The sequence below is a fragment of the Vespa velutina genome, chromosome 13 (assembly GCF_912470025.1).
Source record: "Vespa velutina chromosome 13, iVesVel2.1, whole genome shotgun sequence".
NCBI classification, from domain to species: Eukaryota; Metazoa; Arthropoda; class Insecta; order Hymenoptera; family Vespidae; genus Vespa; species Vespa velutina.
This window is the reverse complement of record NC_062200.1, coordinates 1,375,001-1,386,631: the sequence shown is the minus strand read 5'-3', so window position 1 is coordinate 1,386,631 and position 11,631 is coordinate 1,375,001. Positions and strand designations below refer to the sequence as shown.

At 27.2% G+C, this 11,631-nt stretch overlaps 1 protein-coding gene across 7 annotated transcripts in view; it reads right to left on the bottom strand.

The window, feature by feature from the left end:
* Nucleotides 1-721: 721 nt before the first annotated feature.
* Nucleotides 722-11,631, bottom strand: part of LOC124953834 (long-chain-fatty-acid--CoA ligase 4) — a 17,462-nt gene continuing 6,552 nt past the window's right edge. For 4 of the 7 annotated variants that reach the window (XM_047505811.1, XM_047505807.1, XM_047505813.1 and 1 more), the window contains 7 exons: nt 4,045-4,399; nt 3,353-3,721; nt 2,696-3,091; nt 2,214-2,526; nt 1,813-2,076; nt 1,388-1,663; nt 722-1,278 (listed from right to left, as the gene is read on the bottom strand). In XM_047505811.1, the coding sequence (XP_047361767.1) occupies nt 1,124-1,278; nt 1,388-1,663; nt 1,813-2,076; nt 2,214-2,526; nt 2,696-3,091; nt 3,353-3,721; nt 4,045-4,395 (2,124 nt within the window). In that variant the 5' untranslated portion in view covers nt 4,396-4,399 and the 3' untranslated portion in view covers nt 722-1,123. Of the gene's footprint in view, nt 1,279-1,387; nt 1,664-1,812; nt 2,077-2,213; nt 2,527-2,695; nt 3,092-3,352; nt 3,722-4,044; nt 4,400-8,330; nt 8,434-11,631 lie in introns of all 7 variants that reach the window. The other 3 variants (XM_047505809.1, XM_047505810.1, XM_047505812.1) reach the window with 2 other exon arrangements.

Below are 11,631 nucleotides of genomic sequence, written 5' to 3'. Positions count from 1 at the left end.
TTTTTTTTTTTTTAATTTTCTTCTGTTGTTTTGTTTTATTTTATTTTATTTTATTTTTTTTTTGTTTCTTTTGTTCCTTTTTTTCCAAGTAGCCCTCCTCTATATTTTCCTTAAGCTCGGCGATTACTTATAATACTTAAAGTAAGTACACAGTACGATTCGTGAACTTACGCAATCAGTTCATTTTCAGAATGTTCATCCTCGGTCGATTACTATTGTTCAGATAGATTCCCTCGGACGTAATATTAAAAACGCATACTACTAAACAATATCATATGACAATTGTCGAAAAAAAAGAAGAGAACATAAATAAAGATTTTAATCTTATAAACGAACGTCCCTTGTTTCTTTTCCCTACTATTTATGATAATAATAGAGGACGGTCGTCCTGCACCATTTGTTTCTTTTTATTTCTATTTTGTTCCTCCCATCGCTCACTCTATATATATATACATATATATATATATATATATATATATATATATATATATATATATATATATATATATCGACAGTTTATTATTATTTTTATTTACTTACTAGGCTCTTTCTTTCTTTGTTCCTATCTCTTTCTCTATCTTCTTATCATTTGTATCATTCATATTAGATAAAAATATATTCTTGATAGAATCGCTTTAACATGAAATTTCCGCAATATTTATCGAGAGATATGAATTTTTTAATCTCTTCATATATTTTCATATATATATAAATATGTATGTATATATATATATATATATATATATATATATATATATATACACATACACATAAAAACAATGAAAACATAAATCGAACCTGTTTACTATCGGAAGACAATAACAAAAGACACTACAAAGCTTATAACTTTCGTTATACAAGGACTTTCACAACTCGTTTCTTCGTTAATGATAATAATTTGTTAAAAAAAAAAAAAAAAAAAAAAAAAAAAAAAAAAATTATTTTATGATTACCAGATAAAACAATGTCTAATGTTTCTCGAGGTACTGTTCCATCGGACGAGGGTGGCCTTCCTTAGACATTTTTGTTTATTTGTTTTTTTCCTTTCTTTTTTTTTTTTTTTCTTTTCTTCTTTCTTTTATACAAATTATTCCTTACACCTCGTGCACATTTTAGCCCGACATCACGAAGCATACATTCTATTAATTTCATGTTGATAACGTTCCTGTACAGCCTTTCTCTTAAGTTTAAACGCAGCTGTTACAAGACCCATGTCGGGTGACCATTGTTCAGGACAGAGTTTTACTGCGCCAGGTATTTCAAACTTTTGTAACTGACCTGTTATAGAAAAAAAAAAAAAAAAAAAAAAAAAATTTAGATACGAGTATGAACGAAGTCAATACAATTAGAAAATAGTAATAATAATAATGCAACCGATTATTCTTACATTTCTTTGAATGCTCGATTAACTCTTGAAGTACTGCTCTTTCCACCAATGGATCGTCGCAAAGTTCCTCGAATGTCTTTCCAGTAATGCCAATATTGGAAGCAATCTCTTCAAGTATGTGATGATTAGGTACTACAAGTGCTACAGTATAAACCTTACTTCCATCTCCATAAACACAAATATTTTCTACAACTGGACATGTCTTTAACTCTGCTTCGACTTTACCCAATGAAACATATTCGCCTAATTGTAATTTGATCAAATCCTTCTTTCGATCTAGAATCAATAATTCAATATATATATATCAAATATATATATATATATATATATATATATATATATATATATATATATATTTGATAACAATAAAAAAAAAGATAAAAATAAAAGGAAAATGTTAAGCTATATCAAAATTATATTATTACCTATGATCTCCATAGAACCATCAGGATGAAATTCACCAATATCACCAGTTCTGAACCATTGTCTACCATTTTCTTGGAAGAAATCCTCTTTTGTTTTCTCAGATAACTTATAATATCCAACCGAGACGTTGTCACCTCCAATAACGATCTCACCCCTTGGATTTGGTAAATTTGTTACTCGATAACCAGCTTCTTCCCAATTCTCAAGACGAATATCACAAGCTGTTGTTGGAGCTCCAGCTCTTCCAATACTTCTATCATATGCTACCAAAAAAAAAAAAAAAAGAAAAGAAAAAAGAAAAAATAAATAAATAAATACATAATATAAATAATGAGAAAAGTAAATTTATATGTATATTTTTTCAAAAACGTGCCACAAGGAAAGATATAAAAATACGTACTATCCATGACAGTAGCACAAGAACAAGTTTCCGTAAGACCATATCCCTGAGTAACGGTGACACAAAGACACAATTTTACTTGAGTATGAGTTTCAGGACTCAAAGGTGCACCACCAGAGAGAATAAGTCTCAATCGACCACCAAGAATCTGCTTGGCTGCACCAAAGATATATTTGTCGAACAAAGGAGTATCATATCCACGTTTTGTCCATTTTAATTTATAATGATAAGCAAAATTGAAGATGGCTAATTTGAAAGGTCCAGATTTTTTCACTTTCTCATTTATACCTTTAGATATCCTATCTAGAATAAGCTAAAATCAATAATAATTGTTCTATAATAATTTAATAATCACTGCTCTTTAAAAATAATAATAATAATAATAATAATAATAATAATAATAATAATAATAATAAAATATAGTAATCATTTTTTTCTATATAATGATCTAATATAAATATTAAAAAAACGAAATATTTTACCGGCACTGCAGTCAAACAAGTAGGATGAAGAACAGAAGCATCACCCTTGGAACCTCGTTGAATCTTGCTACTCGAATCAATCATTGTAAGAGGTGAACTATAGCCAATAGGTACACCAGTAAGTAAGCATACACTTTCAGCAAGAAGTTCGAAAACATGAGCGAGCGGTAGGAATCCGAGAAAAACATCATCTGATTTAATTTCAACAGCATCGCAGAATGCTTTTAAGGTTGCCACAATGTTTTTGTGACTAAGTAAGACACCTTTTGGTACACCAGTTGAACCCGATGTATACATTATAATAGCAGTGTCCTCTGCCTTTGGTGAAATTGTCACTGCTTTAGACGTGTTTCCTACTTTGATAATATCTGAGAATGGCATCAGCCGTACTCCTTCCTGATAACAAGTAAATATGTTTAGAATTTAATTAAATTTGATTAGCTAACTTCTAAGTGAATTCATAAGAATTAGAGAATGATGTATATAATATCTGGAGTAATTAATTATTTTTTAATTAATCTCTTTGAGAATCTAATTGAACAAAATGATTTGTTTAAAAATAAATGATTATACAATGTAGATTGGTAGTAGATCGGTCAAAAAAAATTAATAGTACGTCGTACTATATTTTTATCTATAATTTATCTATCATATTACCTTATAACCATTTGTCTCAGTTGGCTTAAGTTGATCCTCCATATAAATAATATTCTTAACTTCAGGTAACACATGTAAAAGTCGTTTAAATTTCGGTAACAAATCATGGCTAGTAATAACTGTGTCAACTTCTGTCTGATTGATACCATGTGTTATAGCCTCATCTCCAAGCGTAGCGTAAATCGTTACCACCGTTAGATTTTGTTTGAAACAAGCGTGGGCCGCGATCATCCATTCCGCCCTGGTCTCCGCAAAAATTACTATGTTCTTACGTAGAGTAAGACCATTCTCGACCAATCCACGACTAAAGGAAGCGGCCAATCTTTCAACATCCACGAACGATTTCCATTTGTAATCTCCCATTTTATACTAAAATGAAAATTGATTGATACATTTACATTTTTATATAAAACTTTCATAAATCATTCTAAATAATTCGAAACATATTCGAGCTAATATTTCTATTTAATTTATAATCATTTCAATCGAAAGTTCTTATGGCGTTCATCGGGAAAAAAAGATTCTCTCTAGAAATATTTAAATCAAGCTGTGATTTTATTCGATCGAATACGATTCAATCAAAACAAAAAGAAAATATTCCCTTCTTCCTTGGATAAAAAGAGAGAAGAGGGAGAGGAAAAAAAAATGGAATTAAACATTATTTCAAAAATAATAATATAAAACTATTTTACCTTTTTAAAGATTCTTCCGTTAGGTTGAACCTCATCCTCCTCAGCAAGGATTTGTCTGGTACCAAGACACTTTTTTTCACCATGTATCTTGCTAACCCAAAGCAAGACAGCCTCAAGCGTACAAACTTTTTCTCGTTCGAGCTTGACATGCATTGGACCAGGTGAATCAACACTTCTGTAAGTGATCGAATTTTCGCCCTTGCTGATAGGACGTGCTTTGATCCTTCTTGAGGCCTTCCTTTTTTCCCATGGCCGTTGAAGGATAAGATAGACCGGAAAGGTCAGCAGGTCGTACACGTACGATAAAGCTTTGATCGCGTTGATCGCACTGGTGATCCAGAAGCTTTCCATCTCCCTGAAAATGTAATCCATCAATTTGACTATTATTTATTTTAACATTTTCATTTCGATAATATTTAATACGTTCGAGTCTGATGATTTTTTTTTATTAATATAAAATTAAAAAAAAAGAAAATAAATAAATAAATAAATAAATAAATAAACAAAAAAAAAGAAAAAAGAATAATTAATTTTTATTAATAATATAGTAATATAATATATCTTATTCTATATCAGAGCGAACGTACTAAAGCTAAACAATGAAAGATATAGATGGAATAATTTAAACAAAATTTATATTTTTTTACTCTCGTAAGGTAATAAGCGGATGTTTGTAATGATGATGCATCATGCTGCGTTATCAATCGTGCATTGGATGCATAAATAAAGAAGTATAAATAAAAAAAAATAAAGCAATATACTAATAATAATAATAATAATAATAATAATAATAATAATAATAATAATAATAATAATAATAATTTTAATGATAATTAAGAGGTATACTTATCTATTATTACAAATGAATAGACACTAAATAAATTCAAATAGAACAAATAAAAAAAGAACTTATATAAAATTGGGCGAAAAGCCAATATATCTATGTATCTATGTATGTATGTATGTAAATAGTGACCTGATTACATATACTATATGTATATAAATGCACTATTGCTCTTCAAGGGTCGACGATATTCAAGTTTATTTTTATCCAGACTAACGGATTCCTTTGGAAGTAAGAATAAACACGGCAAATTGAGCGACGAATATATATGTTATGTTATATACATTACTCGACATGTTTCAATGATAAATATAGAAAATGATGAACGAACTTCATATCGTTTAAAGGCTAAACTAAAAAAAACGTCGACGTTAAATGTATGTATTTTTTTTTCTTTCTTCTTTTTTCTTCTTTTTTTTTTCCTTTTTTTCTTTTCCTTTTTTCTTCCTTTTTTTTTTCTTTTTTATGATGTATAAGAAACAAAAATAACATTCATTTGTAAACTTAATTCTCATGCAGTTTTTTATTTTTTCCATATTTCTTTCAACGAAATTTCTTCGTCTTTTCTATTAATCTTTTTTTTTTTTAACTTTATATGTCTATATGTACACAAACAAACAATACACACAAATGATTCCCAATTTAATAATATTAAATATCAATTAATAAAAAATCATTTAACTTATAAAAAAAATTCTTAAAAAACCTTGTTATTCAAAAGTCATTAATAATGAGAAAAAATAATGATAATTATTATGTCATTGATTCCTTTTAAATGGATATCATTAACTTGCCACAAGTTTATTGCAAAAAAAAAAGAGAGAAAGAGAGAGAGAGAGAGAGAGAGAGAGAGAAAAGAAAAAAGAAGTATTAACAAGTTGGAAAAGAACATTATAAACGATATGAAAAAAGATCTCGTATAATAACTACATATTTAGCATGAGAGAACTTTGAACGATGATTAAATTAGGTGATATGAATTAACAAGAATGACAATTAATAAAATAAGATAAAAAATATACAAAAAAAAAAAAAAAAAAAAATTTAAAAGTAAAATAAGATATATTAAGAAAGTTAATTACGAAATTATTCAAATAAAATTTCTCAAGATACATATATGTATATATATATATGACACACATATACATACATGTATATTCCGATGAAGTAAGATGAAACTAAGTTAATTCAGTGGACTTTGAACATTGTCTTTCACATGCCATGATAAACACTCTCCCTCCCCTCGTCTCTCTCTCTCTCTCTCACACACACACACACACACACAGCAATGATTACAAGTATACCTTTGTATGGGTTTTATATGATTATATCAAAATATTATTTTTTTTTATTAAATTTATCGTATTCATGCATACAAGAGAGAGAGAGAGAGAGAGAGAGAAAGAATTGAATTTCAGCATGAATCAAATTTCATAAATAATACAATTAGTTCGAATTTCGAATTGTTAATTAATCCCATGACAAATTCTACTCTATTATTTACTACTATGTGAAAATATACATTTACATAACGTTTCGTAACTACTCGTGCAAGCTATAATTGTCGATTCACATTTATCAACGATAATTAACGAGAAAGAGAGAAAGAGACAGAGAGAGAATGAAAGATAGAGAGAGAGATACAGGATGTTTCAAAGGTGAAACTTTCAGAGGTGATATATATATATATATAATATTTAACTTGGAAAGAAAAGGGAGTCATATTTATGACTTTTCCTTTTATCCTTAAAACGAGTAGTATATGCTTTTAAATTTTGACGATTTATTTTTGAAACACCCTCTATACATATGTCTATATATACATATACAAGGGAATTCTCTCTCTCTCTCTCTCTCTCTCTCTCTCTCTCTCTCTCTCACTCTCTCTTTCTCTCTACCTCTGACTCTCTTTCTCTCTCGCTCGCTTACTCACTATCATTTTAATGCATGTGCATATGTATGCACGTATATATATAATATAATATATAATCGAGCTATAATCAATGAAGTAGTTTTTCTCATTCATAGTTTGAATGTGTGTCAAATTTCTACTATAAAAATGATATGTATGAAAGAAAAAATGATTAAATTTCTTCGTTACGTTAAAATGAAATAAACAAAAAGCAAAGGAAGGAAGAAAAAAAAACCAAAAAAAAAAGAAAAAAAAAAAGAACGAACAAACTAACGAAATATAAATTTAATCAAAAATTGTCGTCCTATAGTTACTGATCCATATTAAAGGAAAACGTTAAAGAATGATATTATCAGAGTACGCCCAACGATTCTGATAAGAAAAGTAAATAAAAAAACGCCATGATTAAATAAGAAACGAAGGTTATTTATAATGAAAGTTTCTCAGTATATGTGTGCAAAGAGAGTCGATAAAATTCAATTCTAGAAACGATCTACTCAACCCAACTTGAAATTTTATAATTTAATTCTTATATATATAAAAGAATGCATATATCTATGACTATGCAGATAAATAAAAATTTTGCTTGTTCACCGATAAAACTAACGTTTAAGCAATGAATGAAAAGAAATGTTCTGACATTAGATATTAGAAATGCTAAGCCAGACGTAATGACCTACATTTTAAATATTTCAACTCGTGCAAAAAAAAAAAAAAAGAATAGACGTATTCTATATGTTAAAATATTTTAAATCAAGAAAAAAAAAAAAATATATATATATATAATTTAATTATATAATTCCTTTTATATTATATTATAAAAAATTAATCTTATATCTTTAAATATAATTATTATATAATTTTGTAGAATAATATTTCTATATAATATTATATAATCGTTATGTTATAAACAATTATAGCATATAATTAATTATATAATTATATAACTATATGTATATAGGTATATGCGTGTATGTGTGTACATAAATATTTATAATTTTTATTATAATAATTACAAATTTACTTTATATTAAACAAGACAAAATAGGAAAAATAACTATACTATATAAATAAACAAGCTGACTACGTATACGTGCAAACACAAGCTCTAATAAAATTCATGCTGATTAATAAAAATAAAAAAATTAAAAAAAAAAAAAAAGAATAATAATAATAATAATAATAATAATAATAATAATAATAATATATTAAACGATCAAAACAAGCAATAATTTGCGAATAAAATATTTCTGATAAAATAAATATGAAAGAGAAGCGTAAGATTTGAAGGAACAAAGACAAATAAAAAAAAAAAAAAAAGAAGAAAGAAAGAAAGAAACAAACAAAGAAAAACAAATAAGATCAAAGTTCAATTAATAGGATACTAAACGATAATCATACTAAGCGATAATCAATTAGGAGTTATGAAAAGGGCTTTGTCAATCGTGATTGCGTGCTGCAAAATAATAGGACATAGTGTCAACGAGTCTACATTTCTGTCTCTCTTTTAGAGTTGCTCTACAAACTCACGGTTTGTCCTCCACGATCATGGTGGCGACCCAGTTTATGCTTACTTCCGATCGATTAACTTCAGGTATTCTCTCTTATTTCTCGCTGATGCGGATTAATGGCACTGCAAGAAAAATCATTCCCAAAAAAAGGGGAAAAAAGGGAGAGAAAAAAAGAGAGGAAAAAAAAGATGGGGAAAAAAAAAAAGACACAAAAATCAAAACGATCTGATGTTAGTCTTCGAAGAACAAACGAACAAAAATTTTCATCTCTTACACCTTTTCTTTCTATTTTCTTTTCACTTTTTTTTTTAGTTTCCCCCCTCCCCTACCCCCTTTTTTTCATTATCGCGCCCTCCCTACCTCCGCCTTCCTTTGCCCACTATTATTCAATGTCGCATCAATCGCAATCGCTTCGTTGTTTGGTATATTAACGAGATAAGGGCAAAGTTCACAATTTATTATACAGTTTGAGATGTTTTTATATCTTTTTGTTTTTTATTTTTTATTTTTTTCTATTTTAGTTATATTCTCGGCGCTCCATTTCATTTATAAAAAAAAAAAAAAAAAAAAAAAAAAAAAAGATATATATACATAGAGTGATAGAGAGAGAGAGAGAGAGAGAGAGAGAGAGGTGGGAGAGAGAGGTGGGAGAAAAATAGAGATAAATACAGAAAAAGAGATATGGAAACTTTGATCTCTCGTTTGGACTTTGATCGAAAAATATTCATTTACGATCTCGTCTGTACAGACTTTCGAGATTGCCAAGATAAATCCTATGTGTTGATGTATTTCTTCAAATCCATGATATAAAAATTAACGTTCGTTGTATGTGTGAGAAATGAACAGAGTCCATGTCATCTCTATCTATTATCGATTTTGCTCATTGAAGCTGAAGAAACATATCAATTTGTTTCTAATGATACATGTTATTTACTGTATACTACGATATATATACATATATACACATATATATATATATACACATATATACAATGCAGATACGTATATGCATTTATTTATTTTGAATCTATTAAATATTAGCAACCTGTTCCGAATATGAATAGACTTTATTTTTATAAATATTAATATGATATTAAAAATATACATTTAAAATAATTATCATTTTTTATGGATATTGTATACGATACTACAAATGATAAACATAAAAAGTTATATACGCGAATAGAATCAAGCAAAAAAAAAAAAAAAAAAAAAAAGGAAAGTTTTTTTTTTTTTTTTTTTTTTTTTTTTTTTTTTTTTTTTTGTAAAGTTAAAAGTTCATTAATACAGGTTGGAGTAACTAATTAATGATTTTTTTATTTATGTAAAAGTATATTTAAAAAAAAGAAAAAAAAAGAAAAAAGAAAAAAAAATAAGATTAAATTTTTAAATCTTTTCTCTGAACTTCTCGATAAGTCCACTCAGAAATTTACAATGAATCGAATTAATATTTTCAACGTTTCATATCAAGATCTTATCGAAAAAATTAAGCAAAATTTACACACGAATACAGATACTTAAGTATAAATATTTTCAAAATAAATGAAAGAGAGAGAGGGAGAGAGAGAGAGAGAGAGAGAGAGAGAGAGAGAGAGAGAAAGAGAGAGAGAGAAAAAACAATTTCTTATTTAATTATATAATCTTCAATTAATTATATAATCTTCAATTAAGCAAGGAAACTAAATTGTAATATAAAATTTAATTAATACCGATGCACTAATGAAGTTCGTTTCGAAAATATATGAATATTTCGAAATACAATACGTGTTTCTTTTCAATCGATTATTTACTAGAATTAACAAAATACAAAAATAATAATAATAATAATAATAATAACAATAATAATAAAACAAAGAACTAATTCCAAATTATTGCACAATGTTTCGCATTTCATTGAATTCTTCAAAAAGAAGAAAATTGTTCAAACGATTTGTAAGTGTTAATGAGTGAAAACTACTTGAAATAGTAGATAATTCGTCGTCCTAATTTCTTCGATCGGAAGACCACGGAAGATACACAAAAGGGGGAAAGAGAGAGAGAGAGAAAGAGAGAGAGGAATTGTAAAGGGAGGGATAAAAGAAGGAAGAGAGAGAGAAAGAGGTAGGGAACGAGTGTGTGAGTGAGCCTTCTCATCAGGTTCTTAGCGTTTGAAAATAGACAAGAGGGTCAGTAAGGGAGAAATCGTCTCTGACTTGTCGTCAGATTCGTCCTCGCTCATTCGTCAAAAAAGACTATTTTTAGTTATTAATTATTGGTTTTGAAAATATATAAATAAATGAAACAATTTATCCTACATACGTTAAAAACATTATCTTATCTGAAAATGGCATACTACTAACGTCATCGGCATAAACATTCTGGAAATTTTAGTATCAAGAACACCATTTTTCTCGAAAATACATTAATCATTAAACTTTTTCGAAATAATTAATTGATAATTAATAATTAATGTAATTGATTAATGAAAATTTTATTCGTTCGATATATATATATATATATATATATATATATATATATATATATATGATTATATAAATTTATATGTAATTAAGAGATAAATATAAATAATATTGATACGATCGAAAGTTACGATATAAAAGAATATTATAAATTGATTAATTCTATGGAAGATAATGGACGATAATTTCTCTGTGAGGTCATCGGAGAAAATTTAATTATTAAATTTGAATATTATTAAATAAAATAATTTTTATGAAATATAGAATAAAAAAATATCTTTGATTGATAACTATTCGATAATATTTGAAAAATCAAAGCTCGTAAAGAAGAGAATTAATTTTTTAATCCAAAAATTGAATGATTATCATTCGACATTGTTAAACCTAAACACTATAATAGATACAAACGTGTATATGTATATACATATATATATATATATATAAATTGTGTCGATAAGTTCATAAATGCATACTAGGATGAATAAATACGTGAATACATTGGATAACATAATCGAACTTGACGAAATATCAAGTAAGTACATACATATTGACTATAATACATAGCAGTTAGAAACGAACGAATGCGAGTACAGTACATAGATTATATTCTCCTCTATGCATATTGCTCGTTGATTGCTTTATCACGTGCTTGACTCGGAGTAGCCTCGTGATTAAAGAAAAAATTAGATCTATATTGATTTTATGAGATGGAATTGTAAAAGAGACGAAAATTTGTTACTTTGAGTTTCTCGCGTGCAAAAAAAAAAAAGAAATAAAAAAAAATAAAAAAAAAATAAAAAATAGAAAAAAAAATTCTATATTCGCAACGATACCATAATTCAATGACAATATTATACAGTC